The following is a 26334-nucleotide window of genomic DNA, read 5'->3' as shown; positions in this document are numbered from 1 at the left end:
TTAGTCCTCCCTCAGGCCTCAGCCACTCAGGGGAATCCCTCCCTGAGCCTGAAAGCTTGGGCCGAATTTTGTAGCCACAGGACAGGCGAAGCCGCACACACCCACCCCTTCTGGGGGGTGGGGGACTGACTCACAGTGGCCGGCACTCCCAGTGGGCTGCTCACACAGGAAGGTCCTTCCTGAAGCCAGAGACGGGACTCCAACCCAAGCCCCACCCCAGCAGTACCTGGGCCTCCACCATCTGGCTGTGTGCTGCCCCCACATATCCAATGACAGGCTGAAATTGATTTGATTTCTGCCCCAGCGTCTCGAACACCGCAGGTGGTAGGGAAACAGGTTTGCCCGCCCCCTGGATCCTGTTGGCTGCCAGGCAGGTATTAAACTGGGAAACCAGATGGGGCGCCTGTGGGGCTCAGTTGGTTAAGCTTCTGACTTCAGCTCAGGTCATGATCATGCGGTCCGTGGGTTCGAGCCCTGCGTCTGGCTCTGTGCTGATAGCTTGGAGCCTGGAGCCTGCTTTGGATTCTGTGTCTCCCTCTCTCTCTACCTCTCCCCTGCTTGCACTCTGTCTCTCTGTCTCTCTCTCTCTCTCTCTCAAAAATAAATAAACATTAAGAAATGTTTTTAAAAATTGGGAAAACAGTAAGACTTAAGGGTTCTCATGTCTTCCACCCCACCTGAACACACACACACACACACACACACACACACACACAGTGTCCCTCATTTAATGTGATGACAAGAAGTTGCCACTCTGAATGACTGGAGAGATGAAGTAAAAAAGGGAAATCCTTGAGAGGACCTGAAAAGCCAAGCCAGATTCACTAAATTTGCTCTTCTCTTAAAAAAAAAAAAAAAAAAAAAAAAAAAGGGTATCAACCTTTCCTAATTTTAACATTCACATTTATTAATTCATTCCGCATATAGCGATTTGAGCACCTAGTAGGCGGTAGGTACGTTTCCAGGTGGTCGGATCCAGGGGAGAGCAAAGACGGAGTTCTCATTCTCGTGGAGCTTACACTCCACGGTGGAGACAGATTTTTGATCGAAGGAGCACACAGAAAAATAGATTACAACAGTGACTTGGGTGTGTGGAGCTTCCGTTGTCTAACAGAGGGTTTCATCAGAGAGTTGTTGACTGACGGAACCCCAAAAAAGGACAGGACTTGATTATTAGCTTTAGATGTTGCTATAGATTTTTTAAAAAGATCTTTAAGTAATCTCTGCCCCCAACGTGGGGCTTGAACCCACAACCTGGAGGTCAAGAGTCACACGCTCTACCAACAGAGCCAGCCAGGAACCCTTATAGGTGGCTTTTTTGTAGACCTCAGGTGTGGAGAGCTGTCATCATCCCCTTCGGTTCATGGTATATTATCATTGCCCGACTGGAGGGCCTCCTCTTACTGCCTTTGATCTCTAATTCCCATTTTGTTCCCCCCATAAGGGGATAATGATAAATTTATGAGATAGCTGATGGTTGGGATTTTGTCACATGGGAATGACGAAAAAAGATACTCGGTCAAGTTAAAGGACACTGGACAGGTTATGCCTGGAGGTTGGATGAGAGGGGAAGAAGGAAGTGGCTTGGGGGGACGTTTATTGAGGTGGAGGTCCTGATGATTTCAAGATCTCAGAGTACCGAAGATGAAGAAACAAGAGAGCTGAGGGGCACCTGGGTGGCTCAGTCAGCTAAGCGTCCGACTTCGGCTCAGGTCATGATCTCACAGTTCGTGGGTTCGAGCCCCAAGTTGGGCTCTGTGCTGACAGCTCCGAGCCTGCTTGGGGATTCTCTCTCCCTCTCTCTCTCTGCCCCTCCCCAGCTCGCTCTCTCTCTCTCTCTCTCTCTCTCAAAATAAATAAACATTAAAAAAATTAAAAACAAAGAAACAAGATGCGAGGAAGGGAGGCTGTGGTCAGAGGCAGGGAGCTTGAATAAGCAAGAGTGGAACCAGTGTGGCAGATCTGGGTGATGATGAAACCCAAGGTTGGCCAAGGCGGAATGGACGAAGTCATTGGAGAAAGGTCCGGAGTGTTAAATGGTCATCGACATGAATCCAGAATAACCGAAGGGATTGGGGTGGACGGCAAGATGTGAACCAGGAACCAATGCCCTTGAAGGATGAGGGGGAATTAGGAAGGGTTGCATAGGATAAGGTTTGGCTACAAGTGTTAGAAAACAACCAAATATGGCTAAACAAGACAGAAGCATGACATCTAGGGCTTGAAGCACCCCAGTGGCTCAGTCGGTCAAGCATCTGACTCTTGGTTTCAGCTCACAATTCGTGAGTTCAAGCCCTGCATCTGGCTCTCTGCTGTCAGCCCAGAGCTTACTTCGGATCATTTGTCTCTCTCTCTCTCTCTCTGCCCCTCCCCTGCTCTCTCTCTCAAATAAATAAACTTGAAAAAAAAAAAAAAAAAAAAAGAAAGACATCCAGGGCTCATATGTAGTCTTCAGTGTCGAGACCCAGTCTCCTATCTTGTTATTCTGCTCCACGTGATGCCAATTCCAAAAGCTACCTCATGGCCCAATGTGGTGCTGGGTGCTGGAGTTCCGGCCATCACACCTTTGACCTAGACATCAGGAAGCAAGGATAGCTGAAGAGAAGCATATACCCTTCCTTTAAGAACACTTGGAAGTCGTATACACGGTTTTCTCTCTCATTGGTCAGATGCTGTTAAGGGCAGCTGGGAGAGGTCATCTTTATTTTAAGCAGACACAACCCCTGCTAAAATACTCAGGGGTTCTATTTCTAGAAGGGGAACCAGACATTGGGGAACAAGTGACTGTCTCTTCCAGAGTGATGGGGAAGCCAGAAGAACACAAAGTAGGGAGTGAAGGTGATATAAAAGGATGGCATGAGCCTAAAATGGGGCAAGGTGTTCTTCAAAGGGGGTGGAGAACAATCCAGAAGGGGTACAGGGAGGACCCAGCTCCAACTCCCTGGGAAGCGTGTGAAGTCTGAGAATGGAAGCCACCACTTGGAAGGGGTGTGGAGTGGATTTTGGAGTAGCTCATTTCCCGTGGAGAGAACGAGGGGCAGAGAACAGGTAGTCTGCTGGAGTTTGATAGAAGATCTTTGCAAAGGGGATGGGCAGAGTCAGGAGCTGGGTCAAGGACCAGCAAAGACCGGGCTGAGAAGCCGCAGGGACTCAGTCTCAGCAGTGGCCAAGGGTGGGTCTTGCTTGGCCAGGGTGATCCAAACCGAAACCTATCTACAGATGCACAAATTTCTCTACCACAGTCAGTCACAAGCCACCCTTCTTTTGCATCAAGTGCTAAGTTAACTTGACATCTAAGTTTTGGTATCGGCTCCCAAATGGTGCATTTGAGATCATCTATAAATGTAAAAAACATTGGTGGAAAAAAATCTCTCTCAAAAATAAATAAACTTAAAAAAAAAAATCAACCAAATTACATTTGAAGATCTAATCGGCCTTATGAGATGATTCATGAATCCAGGAGCAGCCCATCTAGCGAGTAGAGGGGGCCCCCCCAGGAGCCATACAAATGGAAGGAGGGTGGGGGGCAAGAAAGTGATTAGTGAAAGAAATGGACTGTTCCTGGCAAGGGCAAGGATACTTTCCCTTACAGGGAAGAACAGGGGCCTTATCACGCAGACAACGGCTTCCTTTGAATATGGAGGCCCATGTGGCCAACTCACTGGCACCCACCAGAAATTACTGACCGGCTAAGACTACATTTTGCGGGAGGTCCACAATGCAATGAGATTAAGTTTTGAGCCCCCTTTTGTTTTTGTTTTTGTTTTTGTTTTTTAAATTTTTTTTTTCAACGTTTATTTATTTTTGGGACAGAGAGAGACAGAGCATGAACGGGGGAGGGGCAGAGAGAGGGAGACACAGAATCGGAAACAGGCTCCAGGCTCCGAGCCATCAGCCCAGAGCCTGACGTGGGGCTCGAACTCACGGACCGCGAGATCGTGACCTGGCTGAAGTCGGACGCTTAACCGACTGCGCTACCCAGGCGCCCCCTTGAACCCCCTTTTGGGGACTAGGTCTAAGCAATGTCATTTGGGGCCTACTGTTTCCATGTGTATGCATATGTATACGTATATGTATACATATACATACATGTATATAGGTATGTGTATATGTGTATGTGTACGTGTATATGCATATCTATGGTTCTTATAGTTTCCCACGATCAGGGAGACATGAGCAAAAGCCAAAAATGACTCTTACTAGCCCCACCCCCTCCCGCTGCTCAGGGTAGGTCAGTTTGCAAAGCAATAAGAAAAAGACCTGAAATGCTTATTGTCTTCAGAGCCGTAATTTAAAATTGTTTCATTAGTCAGTCTCTTCTTTTTATTATTTTTTTGACGTTTTGCTTTTTAGTTTTGAGAGGGAGAGACAGCGTGAGAGGGGGAGGGGCAGAGAGAGGGAGGGAGACACAGAATCCAAAGGAGGCTCCAGGCTCTGAGCTGTCAGCACAGAGCCCGACAGGGGGCTCAAACCCATGAACCTCAAGATCAGGACCTGAGCCGAAGTTCCACGCTTAACTGAGCCACCCAGGTGCCCCGTCTCTTCTTTTATTCTGAAAGAAAGAGGACAAATGGAGAAGGGGCAGAGAGAGAGAGGGGGGTGGGGAAGAATCCCAAGCAGGCGCCACACTGTCAGCATGGAGCCCGATTCGGGGGCTTGAACGCAGGAACCGTGAGATCACGATCTGAGTTGAAATCAAGATCTGAGTTGAAATCAACCGCCCAGGCGCCCCTTGGTGAATGAAATTTCCTGAATAAAGATGTTGAACTCTCCAGGGGGCAAACGCATTCCAGTTGCACAAGTCCTGGGGAAGTGACCTCTGCACACAGTCACAGTCTTGTAAGCAAAGGAGGCTATGGACGGCGGTCAGCATTACTCTGGGTCCCGCCGCCTCTGGCGAAGGCTGCAGCAGCTGTAGGCCGAGCCCTGCCTCCCGGCTCGCCCCGTAGATGTGTGTCCCTAGGCTATTTATTTAACCTTAATTCTACCTTTGAGGAAAAAAAAAAAACCAAAAACAAAAGAACAAAGAGGGTAGCCTCTCAAGTATCTTGATGAATTCTTGTGAGACATCATTTAGATACATTTAAAATGCCAAACACACGCTTAGTTCCTGGTATACTCTTTATTTTTGAGAGGCTCTGGGCTGCCAGTAGAGCCCGACTAGGGACTCCAACTCACAAACTGTGAGATCCTGACCTGAGGCAAAACCAAGCCGACTGAGCCACCCGAGTGCCCCTATAGCTGTGATTTTAAATTCTATTCACACCAGAAGACCCCTGGGAGCAGTGACCGTGTTCGGCCCTGTAGCTAATCACCAAACGTTAATGGAATGAATGACCGAATGACTGGATACTGAAGGCGCAATCCTAGGGAAGCAGGTGCTGCCCATTTCTGCCAGGAAGGGATCTGCTAAATCTAGAAGCAAATGCTGAGTTCAGAGGCCCGCACTGGGGCAGCCCTACCCCACAGCCGGATACCGGTTTTGCAGAAACGTCTGCAATTGCTTGCACCACACAGCACTACATTTTGTTTTAAGGTTTTATTTATTTTTGAAAGAGAACCAGGGTGAGTGGGGGAGGGGCAGAGAGCGAGGGAGACACAGAATCCGAAGCAGCTCCAGGCTCTGAGCTGTCAGCACAGAGCCCAACGCAGCGACACGGGGCTTGAACCCACGAGCTGTGAGATCCCGACCTGAGCTGAAGTCCTACATTTAACCGACTGAGCCCCCCAAGGCGCCCAGCACTACATTTTGAAAAGAGAAATCTCGAAAGCTTCCTTCTGCAGTTTTTCTGATGAGAACACTCAGGCCCCGACTTGCGTGCTCTCGCACACCCCCAGCCCCACAATCCCACGTATGGGGAAGGGGCACGTAAAACATGCCCCTGAGCCCGGAGGAAGACAGGAGGCACTGGGCCGAGTGGCCTGGGGCGATCGGACCCTCCCCCTGCTGCAGGCAGGCTTCTGCCTCAGAACTACACGCGGCTTCCCGGGTCCAGAAAGAACAAACTATGGCAGAGAGGAACACATCCAACAACGTGAGGCAAAAGCGGGCTGATTAGTAACATTAGCTTAGGTTTTTTTTGGCACTTTGGTCCTTGTCTGTCCCAGACGTCTGTGGAGATGACGCGGGGGTGCTTCTGAAGATGGGGATGGGGCGGGCTGAGACCGTTGGGCCCGGGTGCCCCCCACGACGCCCCCCTGCTCAGCAGCCCCCCTCCCGGGTCCAGTTTCGGGCGTTGATGAAGAGCTGGAGCCAGGGGGAGGTAGTCAGAGTGTCAAAGGGAGGAGGCTGCCACGCCCACTGCCAAAGCCGCACAGCCCGCTCAGGGTGAGGCATGAGGGCCAGGTGGCGGCCATCGAGGGAGCAGACGCCAGCCACGCCCCCTGGGGACCCGTTGGGGTTCAGGGGATACTGTTCCGTGGGGTTCCCGTCGTCGTCGGCCCAGTGCAGCGGAGCCAAGCCCCTGGCCTCAATCTGGGCTTGGAGTTCCAGAGAAGAAAAAGCCATGTAACCTGGGGAGGGGGGGTGGGGAGAGGAGGAGGGAAGTGAGATCACAGCTTCCCCTCTGCCCCCCCCCCCCCCCCACCCGGCCAGACCCTCCCCTGCCTTTGGGAGGCTGACCTTCGCCATGAGCGCTCCACACGGGTAGCACAGCTCCTTCCATCCCTCGAAGCATCAGGGCCGGCCCAGGACCCACCCGCACGCTGGCCCAGCGGGACTCAAAGCGCCCAGACAGGTTGTGGCGAAGCAGGAGGCCCGGCCGGGTCGGCCAGGAGTCCTGGCCCGTCCCCTCTGCCTCCTCGCTGGGGCTACCTCCCACCCAGCCCAGCAGAGCCAGCAACTGACAGCCATTACACACGCCCAGGCTGAAGGTGTCGGGCCGCTTCCGGAAACGTCTCAGTTCAGCCCCGGCTAGCGGGTGGAAGGTCACAGCAGCGGCCCACCCTAGCAGGGAACACAGAAGTCAGGGAGGGACCCGGAACGAAGGCGGATGGCTGCTTTCCGGTTCCAGCCCTGCCATGACCGCCACCCCGGCCCCTCCCCAGCACCCAAAATACACACACGTGCACGCAACTCAGGGCAAATCCAAGGGGAAGAAATAGGTTTATCTGCTTAAATCAGATGTTGCCAAGTCCTGGACCAGAGATGGCCCATAAGTTTCTTGCCTGGCCAGCGGGGCATGTGCAACACCTTATTTCACTGCCTAACATTTAAAAATAAGATTTTTGTGGGGCGCCTGGGTGGCTCAGTTGGCTAAGTGTCCGACTTTGGCTCAGGTCACGATCTCGTGGTTCACAGGTTCGAGCCCAGCGTCAGGCTCTGTGCTGCCAGCACAGAGCCTGCAGCCTGCTTCGGATTCTGTGTCTCCCTCCCTCTCTGCCCCTCCCCTGCCCCCTAAAATAAAACATTTAAAAACAATTTTTTTAACTAAAATTTCATATAGGGGCGCCTGAGTGGCTCAGTCAGTTAAGCTGCCGACTCTTGACTTTGGCTCAGGTCATGACCTCATGGTTTGTGAGTTCAAGCCCTGAGTTGGGCTCTGTGCTGACAGCGTGGGGCCTGCTTGGGATTCTCTTTGTCTCTGTGCCTCCCCGCCACTCACATTCTGTCTCTCTCAAAAATAAACAAACGTTTTTAAAAATAACAAGATTCTGTGCAAAAAAAATCTGGATTTTTGGCTTCTCTCGAAAACAAAGACCTGGCCGTGCCGAGCCGGCTTTCTAACAGCACAATCTGCTGGCGTTGAGTGGTGCCCTTTGGTTGAGTCATGTGCCACCCAGCGCTCCCACACCTCATGTCGGTTAGCCACAGGCCTTGTGCTGGCAGCCGGCCCAGAGTCAATGTGCTCTCTCTCCCCGGACTTGGGAGGAGAGAGGCCAATTCTCGGTCAAGAAGGGAGCTAAGGCACCTCCCCGGGAATGGGCGGGGGAGGCCGTGGGCGGAAGCCTGACGCCCACCTTTGGCAGAACCCAGGACATCCGCGTAGCTGAAGCCGCCCACGAAGGCCACGCCGCGGAACGTGTCCAGCCCGATCGCCCCAGAGCAGAGGTCCTGCATGGTCACATCCCACACCTGCCAGGACGGGGAGGGGAAGCTCAGGAGGACAAAGAGCCCGAGGCCCAGCCCCGGCCCCGCGGACGACGACGACGACGCTCACCTCGAACCCGGCCAAGTGGAAGCCGTCTGCCATCTCGCGGTCTCCGTTACTGCCCTCCTCTCGCAAGATGGCAACCCGGGGAATGGGACCACCTGGAGGGTGAAGGAGGGGCTCTGGGCCGGAGGGCTCCTTCCCCACCGCCATCCCCCTAGACGCGGCTCCAGGGCAGGCCCTGGCATCGGGCCGTGGGTTCCACCCCGGCCCAGTGTCCGGGAAGCCATGACTGTGCACACATTGCCTCACCAGGCTCTCGGGGCACGGAAGCTGTGGGGAAGCCTGGGGGCAGGCAGTAAGTGGGCCCCGTCCGCTCCCTGAGCCCCTGCTCTTCCTCCGCCACACAGCGCGGCTCGGCCTGCAGCCGGTCCAGCTGGAAACTCGTCTCCTCCCAGAGGGCTCGCAGCTGCCTCACAGACTCTTCCAGAACCACAGCCCCGTTCACAGACACTCGCACCTACGGGGAGAGGCCAGAGCGAGGACGTCCAACCCGGCCCCCCTCCCCCGGGCCGGCACAGGTGGATCGCGGCCGGCCCCCCGCGAGGCGCTGCCCGCTCCCTCACCAGGGCATGGGGCCCAGCGTCGCCCGTGGCGCCCAGCTCCAGGCAGTGCAGGCCGGCGTCCCGGTAGCGCTTCAGCACCTGGGCCAGGTCGGGCCCCTGCACCTCCAGCACCAGGCCCGGCTCCTCGGCGAACAATGCAGGCAGCGCTGGGGGAACAGAGGGGGCGGGAGGGTGACAAGGGTGCCACCGGGGATGCGGAGGTACAACCGAGGCGGGGGGGGGGGGGGGGCGGGTGGCTAAGGGCTGAGTGAGCGCAGGCAAGGACCAGGGGTGGGGTGAGGCCCGGGAGACCACGACCAAGGATGTGGCCTCAGGGTCTCGGGAGATCTCAGATGGCGGGGCGGGGAACTCACCTGGCTCAGTGGTCAGGGAGATGGCAAAGGACTCAGGGAATGGAGGTGGGGATGCTCCATCTTCTCACAGGACATGGGGTCTACGGGGCCCACCCTGCAGGCCACCCAGGCCCGAGTCCAGACCCCCGGCTCCTCACCATCGACCCCGGGGGCAGGCACGTCCACCTCTATCCCACAATTCCCAGCAAAGGCCATCTCTAGCAGGCAGGTGACGAGACCCCCGTCACTGACATCGTGGCCTGAGCAGAGGAGACGGTCTGGAGGGAGGAGAAAAACGATCAGCAAGCTCAGGGCCCAAACCTGACGGCCCCGCGCCCTCACCCAGCAGGCCACGTGTGGGAACCAGGGAGACGGGACGCCGCATCCCTCTTGCCCCAGCCTCGCCAGCTCAGCCGGGGAACGCCCGCCACGCATCCGCCACACGCACACCGTCTCCGCCAGGGCCCCGCTCACCTCGCAGCAGCCCCTGTGTGATGCGGAAGGCACGCACCAGGTTCTCGGGAAGGTCCAGGTTCGGGGGCTGCTCGCCCAGCTGCGAGAAGCACTGGGCCAGGGCTGTGCCCCCCAGCCGGTGCTGCCCGGGGCTCAGAGGCACGAACAGCAGCCGGCCTGGGGAGACGGGGAAGGGGTGAGGGAGGTGAGCGGCTCAGGACTCCCCACCACGCTCACGAGTGCCAAAGCGGCCGGCACGCGGACAGACCCACAGACCCCCGAACACATGACGCGGCGAGGACGGGGAAGCATCCACGTTTACCTCTGCCCCCAGGACGCTTGAGGTCCGGGGTCACGGTGGCTGTGATGTCCGGACAGACAGCATAGGCCGAGATGACCAGCGACCCTGCAGGGCAAGGAGTGAGACAGTGAGGTGCCAGCCGCGCTCCGCAGGCCCTGCCCCGCTCTCCCCGGGACCCCCCAGGCCATACCGGGGGCCCGCACGGTCTCAGAGCCGACCCGGGCGGCCATGCTGAGGGAGTCCTTGCCACCGTCCACCGCCACACCCAAGGCCGCCATCACCGCCACCATTGCCGCGCAGGCGTCGGCCAGAGCCGCGCCCTCCCCCGGGAGCTTGGCCGCCCACATCCAGTTCCCGCTGCACTTCACGTCCTGGGGAGCGGTGGACACCGGGCATTAGAGAGGGAGAGCCGCGTGGAGACCGGGCCGGGGCACAGGGACCGGGAGGTCCCGGGCACGAAGGGCAAGAGGAAAAGGTGAGCGGTGGACGGAGGTGCATCGCAGAGGCCTGCAGCCCCAGGGCAGAAGCCGCAGGGGACTCACCCGGAGGTCGGTGACCAGAGCAAACACCAGGTTGGTGAGGGCTTCGGCCACAGCCAGTCGGGCGGCAACCTTGGGGTCCAGCAGGCTTTTGATCGGCTGCTCTCCTAGAGCCGTGGCAGCCCCTACGAGCTCCTGGTGACTCAATGCCACAACCGCCACGTCGGCCAGAGGGGTCTGCAGGGGCCCAACGCACTGCTGCTGCGCCACCAGGCCGCCCACGGAGCGGTCCACCTGCGGGACCAGGCAGGGTCGGCAAGAGGCCAAGGGACAGGGGCGCCGGGGCGCGGGGGCACCAGGTCATCAGGGTGGCCGCCGGGCCCCGTCACCCCTCCCTTGGGCCTGTTGAGCCCCCTCGGCAATCCCAAAGAGTGGGAGGCCAGGGCAGTGAGCAGAGGGAAGGGCACGGGGGACGAGGGGCAGAGCAGGGGTGCAGGGAAACCTTGTTGGTGAGGTATCGCTTGCTGGCCACAGCAGGCAGCCTCAGGACGCGCTCCAGAGCCTGGTGCACACTCAGTCCCGGGGGCAAGGCCAGAGGCCGCAGCACGGGGAGACTCCGCTGCAGGAAGAACTCCTAGGATACAGAAGGCAGCAGGGGTGTGAGCACCCGGGCACACGGGTGAGAAGGTGCACGTCGGCAAAGGGGGAGTCTGAAGAGCCGGGGTGGGGAAGGGAGACCAGCCTCCCTCCCACCCACCCACAGGCACCTTCCGAGGCATCTTGCCCAGCACCCAATCCAGCTCCAGGTCCACAGGGGTCGGGGGCGAGGGGGCGTCCCCTTCGCCATTTCTTCCGACGGGACAGTCCCGATCGTCCACCAGCACGATCTAGAGACCATGGGAACATGGCCCAGAGGGCACAAAACCGTGAGGCCCAGCAGGGGCCACTGCTAGAAAGCAGCGAGGTGCGCTTCCCACCCTCTGCTTGGGCTTCCCCTCGAGGGCCCGCCCTTCCACCCCCCTCCCCCCCATTTCCCAGTCTGTGAGCCACCGACTCCCGCCCTCCCACTCCCCGCACCTACCCCCTGCTCTAGCCCACCCCCCGCAGCTCCGCGCCCACCCATGTGGCCAACTCACCCTCCTGTCTCCCGTAATGGTGCCCACAAAGCAAGCTGGGCAGCGCTCCCGGGCGCTGACACGACTGAGGAAGTCTCGGTCCACGGGCCTCAGCAAAAGAGCATTCGACTCCTGGTACTCGGCCCCCCAGATTTCCAGGGCGTTCAGGGTCGGGTCCCCGAGCTGCATCCACGGGGGAGGAGGAAAGGAAGAGGTCGGTGGGCACTCTCCAGGCTCACGTTTCTGCTAGAAGATGGCAGGGGCCGGCGGGGCCGGGGAGGCAGCCAGGCCCGGGGGGACAAGGCCCACCTGGAAGCGGCTGGTGTAAATGACAGCTCCAGCCGGGTCACTCAGCTCCTTCAGGACGTTGCCTGGTGAGAGGGTGCGTGGGAAGGTGGTGACCTGGCCACGGTCGGGACCCGGCGAACAGAGGACAGTGCCCAGCCTCCCAGGGAGCCCCTGATGCTGTGTGTCCCGCACGGATCACTTCCACACCCTCACCACCAACCACCCCAGGGCAGCGGGCTCCCAACGCCCCAAAGCGGAGCCTCTCCAGAAGGTACAGGGGGTGGAGGATGGGACCCGGGGCCGGGCGGCCAGTCGCAGATCCTCAATGCCCCTCTCTGAGCCGAATCTCGCAAGAGCCCGGGGCGGCCGGGACCCTTGTCCGAACCCCTTCTCTCACCATTGCCACCGGCACCCTGGTCGTGGAGGCTGCAGATGGGGTTCCCCCTGGCGGCCTCCACGCAAGCCCGGATCACACGGTTCATCTTCTGCTCCATCTCCGGGTCTCCCCGCTGCACAGCCCCAAAGTCCAGGTCACTGGAATTGTCTCCCTGCACCTGGGGGAACGCATGGCATAGCTCAGGCGAGGGGGTCCGGGAGCTCACGCCCCACCCGTGCACAGGGCCCCACAACGTCCCGGAGGCTGCATCTGAGCCACTCTCCTCACCTGCACAGACGAGGCGGCTCCACCCCCGACTCCGATCCTGTAGACGGGACCCCCAACCTTTACAACGTCCATGCCTGAGAGGAAGGAAGACAAGAGTCCGAACACCGGCTGTCAAGATCCCACACAAGTGTCAGCACGAGTAAGTTAAGGATACAGGGAAGCAGACAGACCGGGACAGCAATCAGTATTACAAACGCAAGTATTCTTTGGATAAATACACTGTGAGAAATTCACGCTCCGGATTTATTCACGTAGGCGCAAAGTCACCTACGTACAAAATTGAACACTGCAGTATTATTTGTATTACTACCAGAGAGGAAATACTGTTGACCTTTCTTTAAAAAAATTTTTTTAGGGGCGCCTGGGTGGCGCAGTCGGTTAAGCGACCGACTTCAGCCAGGTCACGATCTCGCGGTCCATGAGTTTGAGCCCCGCGTCAGGCTCTGGGCTGATGGCTCAGAGCCTGGAGCCTGTTTCCGATTCTGTGTCTCCCTCTCTCTCTGACCCTCCCCCGTTCAAGCTCTGTCTCTCTCTGTCCCAAAAATAAATAAACGTTGAAAAAAAAAATTAAAAAAAAAAAAAATTTTTTTAATGTTTGTTTACTTTTGAAAGAGAGAGAGACAGAGTGTGAGCGGGGGAGGTGCAGAGAGGGAGACACAGAATCTGAAGCAGGCTCCCGGCTCTGAGCTGTCAGCACAGAGCCCAACGTGGAGCTCGAACTCACGGACCGCGAGATCATGACCTGAGCCGAAGTCGGGCGCTTAATCGACTGAGCCACCCAGGCACCCCCTGGCCAACTGATTTTTGACAAGAGTCCCAGGACAATTCAAGAAGGTACGAATAGTCTTTTCAAAACATGGTGTTAGGACAACTGGATATCCACATATAAAAGGGAGAAGTTAGACTCCTACCTCACACCATATACAAAAATTCATTCAAAACCTATCAGAAACCTAAATGTAAGAGCTAAAAACTATAAAAATAATTTACAAAAAACACAGCTGTAAATCTTTAGGACTTCCTAAATATAAGGGTTAAAAGCTATAAAAAATATTACAAGAAAACACCGCTGTAAATCTTAAGGACTTTGGCTTAGGCGATGATTTCTTAGTCGTGACATCAAAACCATAAGCAGCAAAAGAACAAATAGATAAACCAGGCTTTACCAAAATTAAAAACATTGGGGTTTCATAAGACACCACGAAGAAAGTAAAAAAGACAACCCACAGAATAGGACATATTTGCAAATCACGTATCTACCCGATAAAAGTCTAGCATCTAGAATATATAAAACTCTTATAACTACACAAAAAAGACAACCCCATTTAAAAATGGACAAAGAGGGGCGCCTGGGTGGCGCAGTCGGTTAAGCGTCCGACTTCAGCCAGGTCACGATCTCGCGGTCCGTGAGTTCGAGCCCCGTGTCAGGCTCTGGGCTGATGGCTCGGAGCCTGGAGCCTGTTTCCGATTCTGTGTCTCCCTCTCTCTCTGCCCCTCCCCCGTTCATGCTCTGTCTCTCTCTGTCCCAAAAATAAAATAAATGTTGAAAAAAAAAAATTTTAAATGGACAAAGAAACTGGTGTAGCCACTCTGGAAAACAGTATGGAGGTTCCTCAGAAAATGAAAAATAAAACTACCCTACGACCCAACAATTGCACTACTGGGTATTTATCCAAAGGATAACAAGTGTGCTGTTTCGAAGGGACACATGCACCCCCATGTTTATAGCGGCACTATCGACGATAACCAAAGTATGGAAAGAACCCAAATGTCCAACGACAGACAAATGGATAAAGAACATGTGGTATATATAGGCAATGGAGCATTATTTGGCAGTAAAAAAGAATGAAAACTTGCCATTTGCCGTAACATGGACGGAACTAGAGGGTACTATGCTCAGCAAAATTAGTCAGAGAAAGACAAGTATCATGACTTCACTCATATGTGGAATTTAAGATACAAAACAGAAGAACATAGGGGAAGGGAAGCAAAAATAATATAAAAACAGGGAGGGGGACAAAACATAAGGGACTCTTAAATATAAAGAGTAAACTGGGGTGCCTGCGTGGCTCAGTCAGTTAAGCGTCTGACTTCGGCTCAGGTCATGGTCTCACCTTGTGGGTTCGAGCCCCACGTCGGGCTCTGTGCTGACAGCTTGGAGCCTGGAACCTGCTTGGGATTCTGTGACTCCCTCTCTCTCTGCCTCTCCCCCACTAATGCTCTCTCACTCTCAAAAATAAATTAAAGAAAAACCATTTAAAAATAATCAAAGAAAAAGAATAAACTGAGGGCTGCTGGAGGGGTTACAGGTGGAGGATGGGCTAAATGGGCAAATGGCATTAAGGAGAATACTTGTTGGGACAAGCAATGGGTGTTATACGTAGGGGATGAATCACTGGAATCTACTCCTGAAATCATTAGTGCACTATATGGTAACTAACTTGGATGTAAATTTAAAAAATTAATAAAAATAAATAAAATAAAAATGGACAAAGAGGGGTGCCTGGATGGCTCAGTAGGTTAAGTGTCTGCCTCTAGGTTTCGGCTTAGGTCACGATCTCAGTTGTGAGATCAAGCCCCACATTGGGTTCTGCGCTGGGCATAGAGCCTGCTTAGAATTCTCTCTCTTCCTCTCTGCCTCTCCCTCATTCACACTCTGTCTCTCACAAATAAATTAATTTAAAAAAGAATGGACAAAGAATCCAGACAGACATTTCACCATGGAAGACATATAAACGCATATGAGGAGTGTCAACGTCATCAGTCATTAGGGAAATGCAAATCAAAACCACAACGAGACACGACTTTATGGCATGGGATGGCTAGAATCAAAAAAGATCAACAAGACGTGGTGAGGATGTGGAGAAATCAGAACCCTCTTACATTGCTGGGGGGAGTGTGAAAGGGTCCAGCTGCTTTGGAAAACAGTCTGGCCATTTTTCAAAAAGTTACACGTAGGGGCGCCTGGGTGGCTCAGTCGGTTGAGTGGCCGACTTCGGCTCAGGTCATGATTTCGCGGTCCATGAGTTCGAGCCCCGCGTCGGGCTCTGGGCTGACGGCTCAGAGCCTGGAGCCTGTTTCAGATTCTGTGTCTCCCTCTCTCTGACCCTCCCCTGTTCGTGCTCTGTCTCTCCCTGTCCCAAAAATGAAAATAAAAAAACGTTAAATTGTTAAAAAAAAAAAAAAAAAAAAGTTACACATAGTGACTAAGTGACCCAGCAATTCCACACCTAGTTACACAGGCTAGAGATACGAGAACCTGTGGACACAAAAATGTGTACACATATATTTGGGGCACCTGGGTGGCTCCGTCAGTTGAGTGTCCGACTTCAGCTCAGGTCATGGTTTCATGGTTTGTGAGTTCGAGCCCCACATCAGGCTTCCTGCTGTCAGCGCAGAGCCCGCTTCAGATCCTCTGTTCCCCGTTCTCTGCCCCTACCCCACCTGTGCTCTCTCTCTCTCTCAAAAATAAACATTAAAAAAAAAAGAAAAGGAAAGAAAGAAAAACGTGTACACGTATATTTATAGCAGCACTATCCACACCAGCTGAAAAGTAGAAGAAACTCAAATGTCTACGGACTGAGGAATAGATAAACACGATAGGTCTACACAACGGAGTATCATCTGACTGTTAAAAAAAAAAAAAAAAAGAGGGGCGCCTGGGTGGCTCACTCGGTTGAGCGTCCGACTTCAGCTCAGGTCACGATCTCACGGTCCGTAAGTTCGAGCCCCGCGTCAGGCTCTGGGCTGATGGCTCAGAGTCTGGAGCCTGCTTCGGATTCTGTGTCTCCCTCTCTCTCTGCCCCTCCCCCGTTCATGCTCTGTCTCTGTCTCAAAAATAAATAAATGTTAAAAAAAAAAAAAAAGAAATATTAATACATGCTCTGGTGCAGATGAGTCTTGAAAATATGCTAAGTGAACGACGCCAGACACAAAAGGTCACAGACCGTTTGATCCCATTTACATGAAGTATCTGGAACTGGCAAATCCACAGGGACAGACAGTAGATTAGCAGCCGCCAGGGGCTGAGGGGGGGAAGGTGCTAAGGGGTATGGCGGTGACGACAATGTTCTGGAATTGGTAGGAATCGATGCACGGCTTTGTGAATACACTAAAAAAAACCCCACTGATGTGGGTTTAAAAGGGTGACCTTTATGATACACAAATTACGTCTCTATTTTATTAAAAAATAGAAGTGTAGGCATATGTTCTTTACCTAAAAAAAAGGGACAAATATACATATAGGCCTGTTCTTTCCCCTTTTTTTTTTCTTTTTTTAATGTTTATTTATTTCTGAGAGAGAGAGACAGAGCGGGAACAGACAAGGGGCGGAGAGAGAGGGAGACAGAATCGGAAGCAGGCTCCAGGCTCTGGGCTGTCAGCACAGAGCCCGATGAGGGGCTCGAACTCATAAAGCATGAGATCATGACCTGAGCCGAAGTCGGACGCTTAACCCGACTGAGCATATCAGGTGCCCCCATATAGGTCTGTTTTCTTAAACAAGTTTTTTCCTTTTAGCACGCATGAGTGGAGGGGCAGAGAGAGAGGGAGAGAGGGAATCCCAAGCAGGCTCCACGCTCGGCATCGAGCCCGACGTGGGGCTCCGTCTCATGAACTGTGAAAACATAACCTGAGCCGAAATCAAAAGTCGGGTGCTTAACCGACTGAGTCACCCGGGCGCCCCAGGTCTGTTTATATATGCTGGAAATATCTCCAGTAAGGTACGCAAGTTAACTGGTTAACAGTGATTATCTCTAGGGAGAGAAACATGGTGGCTGGAGGTCAAGGGAAGGACAGGTTTTGCTGTATAACCTTTTTTGCCTTTTAAATTCTGAACCGTGTGACGGGGTCACCTATTCAATACACGGGACCTGGTTCGTATCTTGATCGTACCCCACGATCCGGCACAGGGTGGGGCCTGACAAATGGTGGCCCACCTGAACTGAGCGAGCAGATAAAAGCCCCTGGAGGACAGCGCTGGTTGCCTCGACCTAGCAGGGCAGGCCTGCGGGTAGGAGGAAACAGGTGCACACAGAGGCAACACAGACGGAGACAGCCCCATGGGCATAAAGCGCCGTCCTGCCTTGAAAACCTATACTGGGGAGCAGACACAGGAGCTGGGAGATTAAAAACAAACCCCTTGATCGTAAGGGGAAGGGAAGGAAAAATATAAACAGAGAGGGAGGCAAACCGTAAGAGACTCTTAAATGCAGAGAACAAACGGAGGGTTGATGGGTGTGGGGAAAATGGGGGATGGGCACGGAGGAGGGCACTTGTTGGGATGAGCATTGGGTGCTGTATGTAAGCGATGAATCACTGGGTTCTACTCCTGAAGCCAAGACTATATAGTGTATGTTACAAACTTGAGAATAAGAAAAAAAAAAATATGTGCGTGTGTGTAGAAATAAATAATAAACACATCAAAACGAACCCTAGCGTAGCCTCTAAATTCCCCTCCAGCAGCTGCTGGGTGCTGTGGACAAAGCCGGCTGGATATGGAGAAGGGGGGTGGGCTTTTACCTGGCTCTGGGGGCTCCTTGCTCACATGCTCAGCCTCCATGGACCCAATGCCCCCACTAAACATGATGGGTTTGATCCACTCACGCCGCTGGCCGTCCGGGAGCTGGAGGCCCAAGGAGCGGGCGAAGCCTGGAGCGTGGACACCACAGACAGTGGGGACAGAGGCCAGTCAGTACCGCCCCCCACAACCCAGCGCTCACTCAGTCATCCACCCCACCCCACCTCTAGTACTAGGTGTCCGTTAACCCCCACACCCCCAACCTCACCGGCCAGCACTGGCTCCCCGAACTTGTTGCCGTAATCAGAAGCCCCGTTACTGGCCTCAATGGCGACCTCCAGGGGTCGGGCAAAGTTCTCAGGATACTGGAAGCTTGGGTCCTCCCAGGGCAAATTGTAACCTGGAAGGAAAGGGGAAGGTTGGCTGTAAAGACAGAAGACAGGGGCGCCTGGGTGGCTCAGTCGGTTAAGCGGCCGACTTCGGCTCAGGTCATGATCTTGCAGTCCGTGAGTTCGAGCCCCGCGTCGGGCTCTGTGCTGACAGCTCAGAGCCTGGAGCCTGCTTCAGATTCTGTGTCTCCCTCTCTCTGACCCTCCCCTGTTCATGCTCTGTCTCTCCCTGTCTCAAAAATAAATAAACGTTAAAAAAAAAAAAAAAAAAAAAAGACAGAGGCGCCAGGGTCCTTTGGGAAGAGTCTAATCCACCAAGGACCACCATGTGGGTGGAATGTCCCGCTTCTGGAAGTTCTATTTCAAGGAGGTGTAGAGCCTGTGATTAAGTGCCGATCTTGTTCCCCACCTCCCACACCAGCCTTTCTTGAGTCTTGGGATCAGAGTTCTTAGGGCTCTCTGAGAAATTAGACTTTGGGGGCAGGTGGTGATCATTAAGACTGACCCAACACCATGTTTCGTTGCTGAGCAGATGCTATTTTATAAAGAAAATTGCAGGAGGCGCCTGGGTGGCTCAGTCGGTTAAGCATCAGACCCCTTGGTTTTGGCTCAGGCCGTGATTCCATGAGCTGTGAGTTGGGCTCTGTGCCGAGAGGGCGGGACCTGCTTGGGATTCTCTCTCTCTCTCTCTCTCTCTCTCTCTCTCTCTCCCCGTCTCTCTCTGCCCTCCCCCACTCATGCTTGCGGTCTCTCTCAAAACATAAATAAACTTAAAAAAAAGAAAGAACATTGCAGTTCTGCAAAGCCTATCTGGGCACCTGGGTCTCCCCTGGGTTTAAGAGTCCTCACGGCCACAGTCGGTGAAAGGCCAGCTACACTGGAGCCCTGCCTCCCAAGAAAAGGCACCCAGAATGACCTTAAGAAACAGAGGTGCTCCAGGCCTGCCGGGACAGGGAAGGGACGGCAGGGAGCAAAGAGGCAGGACCTGGGATGTGCAGGTTTCCAAAGCAGTAGCCAGCAGTCCCAGCCACCACGTGGGCGCCACGGCCCGTGCACTGGACATCTCGGATCCGGCCCCCGGTGCCTGTGGTCGCCCCACTGAAGGGGGCTACTCCTGTAAAGAGACGGGGGAGAGCTATGGGTACCACAGAGAGCGACCCCAGCCCTGCCCATCCCATTAAAACTCAGGACAACCAGCCTGTCTGTTTTCCCAGACCCAGCCGAGGACCTTCACTCTACCCTACACTCTGAGCTCCCTCACCTGTCCCCAGGACCCAGCTCACCTGTGGGGAAGTTGTGGGTCTCCGCCGTGAAGACGACATGTCTCAGCGCCCGCTGCTGCCGGAAGCAGCTTGGTCGCGTGGGGTCCTCGGGCTGTAGGAATCGGACCTCCTTCCCTTGGATTGCGCTGTGGACACATTGGTTCTGGACCTTGCTTCCTTCCTGGGGTCTGCGCTTACCCCGTGAAGGCTTGGGGCCTCCCCTCTCCTGGACCCGAGGCCACCCCAGCCTAGGACCCAGCCCACCTGCTGTTGTCACAGAACTTGAGGACGTTGTTGGGGTTCGAGGACGCCTGAGTGCTCATGATGGCCTCAAACAGGGAGTGCGTCATCTCCTGCCCATCCACGTGGAGCTGGCCCTTGAAGAACCAGTGTCGGCTGTGCTCGCTGCAGGGGTGACGGGGGAGCCGGGGGAGGGCCGGCAGAAACACGGGTCACTTCGCACACCGTGCCGGCTCTCCCCACCAGCATCAGCAACTGTTACGGTACAGCCAGCTCTCACTCGGATAACAGGTCACACCAGATTCCCAAGCCCACAAGCCTCAAACGTTCTTTCACTGTGGACCGCTCAGACTCAAAGTGAATAGGGTGTCAAGACGTGAATGGGACGACTGCATGGACATGGAGCCCGGGGCCCCCAGACAGACTCGGGGACGCCCCCGTGCCAAAAGACCGCCGTGAAGGCGGGTCCCTGCGCCCTCCCCTTCCAACCTCCACGGGCTCAGACATCAGGATGGCCCCCATTCCTTCCCACCTATTGGACTGAGCCAGGTCGAAGGCCTCCACGGTGCTGGGGTTCCGCTTTAGCTCCCGGAAGCGTTTGGTGTAGAAATCCAGGTCCCAGGAGTCTAGGGCCAGGCCTAGGAGACAACCACGGGAAGAGCGGACGGTGGGGTGCAGGCCCCCACTGTCACGGGTCCCGGCATCCCGACTGGCCTCGCCTGGGCCTGCCTCCCGGGCACCCCTGCTCACCTAGCTCCCGGTTGGCTTTTTCCAGGGCACGCCGGCCCTCTGCCAGGATGTCGATCTGGTCGTTGAGAGGCGCAGACATGCTCCGAAGGGAGAAGCTCTGGATGGGCCGCGGGAAGTGCTGCTCCGTCATCCGGTCATGCAGGGTGGCCAGAGCCAGGGTCTTCATCTCAGAGGAAGGGGGCTTGGCAAACTAGGGGCGGAGACACACGCAGAGGGCAGGGGGCGGAGAGCTGAAGAGTGGACAAAATGGCGCACCCCGGTCCTCTAAGTCACGCAGGGCCGGCCCACTGCTGTCTCCGTGGTGCCCGTGTTCTGATTAGAACAACACGCCCCTGCCAGGCACGAGTCCGCGTAAGGGGCGCACAGGCTGGACTTCCGTCCCCGTTCAGCCCTCGACCAGGTAGCCTCAGGCAGTGAACAACTTGCAAACAGGACAGGCCTAAAGCCAAGAGCTCCTCCCCGTTTCTCCTTTACTATCTCTGTAAAGCTCAGGACCTCATCTCTTTATCTCGGGCCTCACCGAGAGCAGGTAGCGCCGGGTAGTCTCCACGCGATCCACGGCCCCCAGCCCCGCAGCCCAGCACACGGACACGACGTTGGTAGAGGCCGGGGTGGAGAAGTTCAGCCTGAGGAGTGGGCCGGATGGTTAGGACCCCAGAGCCCCCGGTTTCAGTGGCTTTCCGGGCGGGGTGTGGCGTTCCGGGCAGGGAGTAGGACGGAACCAAGGAAGTACAGATCCGCCAAGGACCGAGATGGGAGGAAGGAGAGGAATGGAAGCAGAAGGGGTGGGCAGTGTGCCTGCAAGGGAGGAATGCCCGAGAACATGGAATGGATCGCCCTGGGCTGAGACACTTGCCTGGGCCCAACCTCCAGCAGTAGGTCGCTGGAGTCAGAACGGAGCCAGGACTCCTGGGCAACATCACCCGGTAACAAGGGGCAGCCAAAGAGCCACGTGAGCTTCTTCATCTCCTCGGCGCTTGGGAGGGAGTCCGCTGCACGGAGGGACAGGGCAAGGATACCTGGAGACACGGCCCCTGGCCCGGCAGACCTCCCCCAAGAATCCGATACTTGGCCCAACCTGTCCAGTTCACGTTGTAGCACAGCTCGGTCTTGACAGCCTGCAGCTCTGGCAATTTCCCTTGCAGCTTCCTCCGAGTGTGTCCAGAGGCCGCCCTCTCATGGCCAGAGGGATGGACATAGAAGTGAAGGACTGAGGGCATCTCTGCAGGTGTCCCGTACTGGAGAGAGGAGTTAGGTTCCTAAAAAGTAACACCCACTATAACCTGTCACACTGATTTCACATTCCAAAGACAGATGAGGCTTTGGAGGCATTAGGGATGGGGTGGGGGAGAGAGGGGCATTTTCAGAGGTACTCTGAAAAACGGAAGCTTGGGGGTCTTAATTAATCCTGCAAAATGTAGGAACAGGTACATTCTCGACACATGCTCCTTGCCGGGCCCCCACGCACGGTCTTAGGAACGTAACTAGGAGTAACACAGAAACCATTTCCGCCCTCGTAGAGATTACATTTTATTGAGGGAGACAGGCAAGGACTCAAACGTTTCCAGGCCACTGTGGTTAGGGCCAAGAGACTGTGGGTACCAACCTAGCACTTTAGGAATTAAGAAAGACTTGCAGGGAAAAATAGCATCTAAGTGTAAATCTATAGGATGAGCCGGACTGGGCCCAGCTGCTGAAGTCAGATGACACCATTCTTCTGACACTCTTCTGCCTTCTGAGGCACCTGCTGGGAACCTGTCCTTCATTCTCTTCCCTCTACGTGCTCTTCCTAAGTGACTCTGTGCAGACTCGTGGCTTTCAATACCGTCTGGTAGACTGAGCAACTGAAAATGCCAGCATTCAACCATTTCTTTTAACCAAAAATGGCAAATTCGTATTATTGAGTTGCCATCTGCCAACAGATTCCCTAACGTAACTCAATCTCGACTCTCCCTGAAACGCCAAAGCAGTACGTTAAAATGCTCACATGACTGGGGTGCTCAGCTGGCTGAGTCAGTGGAGCGTGCAACTCTTTACCGCAAGTTGTGAGTTCGAGTTCCACGTGGGGGGGAGAGATTACGTCAAGATAAAATCTTTGAAATATAATAATAAAATGCGGGGCAGCTGGGTGGCTCAGACGGTTGAGCGTCTGACTTCGGCTTAGGTCACGATCTCACGGTCCGTGGGTTCGAGCCCCGTGTCGGGCTCTGTGCTGACAGCTCAGAGCCTGGAGCCTGCTTCCGATTCTGGGTCTCCCTCTCTCTCTCTCTCTGCCCTCTCCCGCTCATGCTGTCTCTGTCTCCCAAAAATAAACATTAAAAATTTTTAAAAAATAAAAATAAAATAAAATAAAATAATAAAATGAAATGCTTATGTGACATCTCCACATAGATGTCCCATAAACACAGATGATTGTCCGTTTTGGCCAAAACACAAATTTTGATTCCTCACTCCTCCAGACCTGCTATTCTCCCAGTTTTCTCCCTCCGGTCAACACTAACAAACCAGCTGCTCAAGCCAAAAACACAGTCTACCTTAATTCTTCTTTCTCTGAGCCCTCTCTGTATACCCAATCTGCCAGCAAAGCCATTTCCAAACATATCCCCGGATCTGTCCACACCCTTCCATCCCTGTTACCGTCTGTCACTACGATCAGTCACTTGGGACCTCCTGAATAGCACCCCAATCCCACTCCCACCCTAGCCACCAGCCACTTGGCATATTTCAACATAAATGAGATCATGGCTTCTCATCACACGTGGTGAAACCTTCCAACCCAGTACCTGGCTTTCCTAGTCTGGCCACTGCCCACTACTCCAACCCTATCTTATGCCACACTCTTTTTCATCCACAAGGCCCCACCACACTGGCTTCTTTTCTGTTTCTCTTAACTTGTCAATCTCAGTTCTGGAAGGTATTTTTCTCACGTGGATATTTGCACAGCTAGCACTTTTGTGACTTAGATTCCTGGTGAAATCACCTTCTTGGAAGGGACTTCCTTGATCCACCCTTCTGAACTAGCCCCTCTCAGACAGCCCTGTTTTATTTAATTAACTTAGGTTGTTTTTCAAGTCTATTTATTTTGAGAGAGAGAGAGAGAGAGAGAGGGAGGGCAAGAATCCCAAGCAGGCTCTGGTGGTGTCAGCACAGAGCTGGATGTGGGGCTCAAACTCACGAACCTTGAGATCATGACCTGAGCTGAAATCAAGAGTTGGACACTTCACCCACGGAGCCACCCAGGAAAGCCTAATTTAATGTTTAATATTTGCATATAATGTAACTAGTCATAATTAAAGTTAATTACAACTAATGTAAATTAATTATAAAATATAAGCTTTAGAATTATATATGATTAACTTAAATGATTATTAAACCAGTGCTTATCACTACCTGACATTTTAATTCATTTTAAGCTCTACCTGCCCCACTAGCCCAAAATCTCCATTCGGGCCAGGCCTCATTTCCGTGAACGATGATGCTCCTGACCGATCAGTCTCGATCCCCGCCTTTCTCAGCGCTCCCCACCCGCTTCTGATCACCCTTTTCTGAAGCTGGGCCCCCTCCCAGTTGTCCTTTATACCGTCCTTCCTATAGGAATTATCACACGTGAGCCATCTGACTTTCGTCTATCACTCCGTAAACAGAAGCCCCAAGAGTTCAGGGACAGGCTTGCCCACGGCAGGGCTGCATCCCCAACGGCTAGCATGACATAATCGAGGAGGTCCCAGGCTTTGCGTTGGCCGAGCGCTCGGGGCGAGAGGGGCTGAGGGTACGCGGGGAGTCTGCCCTGCCGCGCGGCTCGGGAAGGCGCGCAAGGTCGCACGAATGCGCCGCCGCTGGACACAGCTGGGCCGGGCCCGCTAGGGACACGGACGCGGCCTGAGTCAGACCTGGAGAGGGTGGCGAAAGGGTGTGGCAAACAAGGTGTCAGGACTGACGCGTGATAGCCATACGCACGTGGAATCCACGATCCCGGGTCCAGAGGTTCTCGAAAGCAAGCCCGCCCGTGGAGCCCGGAAGAGGCGGGGCTCACTCCCGTGGGCGGGGCCGCCGAGCAACTTCCGGTACCTCCCCCCCCCCCCCCCCCGCACCCCTCCAGCTTGTGTAGCTCAGTAATGGGCTGAGTTCTTGGTTTTGGGGGTTTTGTTTTTGTTTTTTTGGAAATACGGTAGGTCCCATGGCCTGCCCTCCCCGGTGTCCTTATAAACTGTGACGGAGACAGGAACTTTGAATGCAGGAAACGGAACGAGAAGCATCGTCCTTGTCCAGGACTCAGTTTCCCTCTCCCTCCTACTTTGGCTTTCTTTCACTTTTTTCTTTAATCAATGAATAGATTTATTTAATTCTTAGCAGAGTGGGAGCCCTACATTTTTAATTTCCACACTCTCGCCAGTGACAGTAACAATGACAACGACAGGAAGACATTCACTAAACGCCCGTTAAGGCACTTGACAGGATGTCGTTTGATCTTCACAAAAACCCTTGGTGTACAGATGTGGGAGCTGAGGTTCCTCGCAACGACTTGTTACCTGGTTTTGTCACTTGGCACTTTCTACCTATGTACACGTTTTTTTTGGTGCATTTTTTTTAAACCCTCGTAATACATAGATACATGGTTTGTATCAGTGAGGATCCTATCAGAATATGGATGGCACACTCGAAAAGGTCTAACAACAGGAATTCAATAGAGTGTATTTTACAGAGATACGGGCAGGATTAAGGGAACTAACAAAGTACAGTGGGGGGTGGGGGCATCCAGAGCCTGGCAACGGCAGAAAGTGCTTACCACCTGTAGGCTTAAAGGGACAAAGGAGAGAAGAGTGCCATCAGCTGAGAGGTGCAGCCATGAAAGGGCATCCGAGGGCACAATTACAGTGTTGAAAGAGAAAGGAAATAAACATTGGGTTCTCTCTCGGGCCAAGTTCCCACACAGACTGTTTCTGCCTCTCATTAGCTAAATCTTGCCTGAAGCCTGACGGCAAGTAAGCTGGAGAGCTGTGCCAGGGCCAATGGCCCAAAGGTCTTTTTAATGAATCTTTAACAGAGAAATGTTCCGAGTAAAAGGTGAAAGTCTTGATCCTCATCTGTTTCCTTATTTATTCCCCTCTGCTATGCAGGGGCCAAGAGGAAGGTAAGGCAAGTGAGTACCTGGGTGCAAAACTTATGGAGATACTTCAAATGTTCATTCACCCTAATTCCAGCCGTGCCCCAGATATAATAGTTGCTACCTGTTTGATGTGTAAAGTTCCAGGTTATTGAAATGAGTTTTCTCAGGGCTCACTTCTGACAGAGGTCATGCATTAATCTTTTGACATCTGAGCACCTCTTGGTTTCTTTCCCTTTAGGCGCTCCTTGGCTCCACCCAGTACGTACCTTCCAGAGCCTTCCAGGAGCCTTAGTTTGCTCAGCTCTCTCTCTGATCCTATTTACTTCACATTTTCGTGTGTGTGTGTGTGTGTGTGTGTGTGTGTGTGTGTGTGTGTTTAAGTGGGCTTCTTGCCCAATGTGGAGCTTGAACTGACAACCCTGGGATGAAGAGTCACCTCTCTACCAACTGAGCTAGCCAGGCACCTCTCCCCAACATTTTGGTATTCCCGGTGTATCCTATTTCGGCTTTCACCTCCATATAGTGACTTCCAGACTTATCCTTAGGGCCCTAATCCCTCTCCTGACTTTGGTCTCATATATCCAGCTGCCCCTTGGACAAGAACAGCCTGTTCAAAATCACCAGGTCTAGAGGACAGCACCACACCTCCTTCCCTGTGTGACAGACCAACCACTCTTCTCCATGCTTCCCTAACATCTTCCCCTCTCCCATCCTTTTCCT

At 53.9% G+C, this 26334-nt stretch overlaps 1 protein-coding gene across 4 annotated transcripts; it reads right to left on the bottom strand.

Moving 5' to 3' along the window:
- Window positions 1–5638: 5638 nt before the first annotated feature.
- Window positions 5639–24535, bottom strand: PFAS (phosphoribosylformylglycinamidine synthase). Of its 4 annotated transcripts, none has more exons than XM_047833386.1 (28): window positions 24465–24535; window positions 21586–21766; window positions 21364–21499; window positions 21028–21133; window positions 20508–20697; window positions 20290–20395; window positions 19782–19922; window positions 19539–19663; window positions 19241–19369; window positions 18135–18266; window positions 17869–17997; window positions 12349–12422; window positions 12082–12238; window positions 11706–11767; window positions 11418–11579; window positions 11049–11168; window positions 10784–10915; window positions 10345–10575; window positions 9993–10173; window positions 9824–9907; window positions 9523–9678; window positions 9207–9326; window positions 8717–8862; window positions 8403–8610; window positions 8160–8251; window positions 7960–8074; window positions 6623–6946; window positions 5639–6513 (listed from the first exon to the last, which is right to left on the bottom strand). In XM_047833386.1, exons 2-28 carry the CDS (start codon window positions 21725–21727, stop codon window positions 6203–6205), a joined length of 4011 nt encoding a protein of 1336 aa, XP_047689342.1. In that variant the 5' UTR covers window positions 21728–21766; window positions 24465–24535; the 3' UTR covers window positions 5639–6202. The 4 variants fall into 4 exon arrangements, with proteins under 4 accessions (XP_047689342.1, XP_047689343.1, XP_047689344.1 ...); XM_047833387.1 differs by having other exon boundaries at window positions 24398–24522; XM_047833388.1 differs by having other exon boundaries at window positions 21586–21745; window positions 24398–24519.
- Window positions 24536–26334: the final 1799 nt, after the last annotated feature.

The sequence above is a fragment of the Prionailurus viverrinus genome, chromosome E1 (assembly GCF_022837055.1).
Source record: "Prionailurus viverrinus isolate Anna chromosome E1, UM_Priviv_1.0, whole genome shotgun sequence".
In the NCBI taxonomy this organism is placed as follows: Eukaryota; Metazoa; Chordata; class Mammalia; order Carnivora; family Felidae; genus Prionailurus; species Prionailurus viverrinus.
Note: the sequence above shows the minus strand (reverse complement) of the source record. Positions and strands in the feature narration are given on the sequence as shown.

Bases quoted from the DNA above. Each gene is read 5' to 3' on its own strand.
- PFAS (XM_047833386.1), bottom strand. From the start codon at position 21,727: ATGCCCTCAGTCCTTCACTTCTATGTCCATCCCTCTGGCCATGAGAGG. The intron at 19,664-19,781 runs GTGGGCTGGGTC...ATGTGTCCACAG, and splicing joins AAGTTCTGTGACAACAGCAG to CGCAATCCAAGGGAAGGAGG. The intron at 12,239-12,348 runs GTGAGGAGAGTG...GCGTTCCCCCAG, and splicing joins GAGCCGCCTCGTCTGTGCAG to GTGCAGGGAGACAATTCCAG.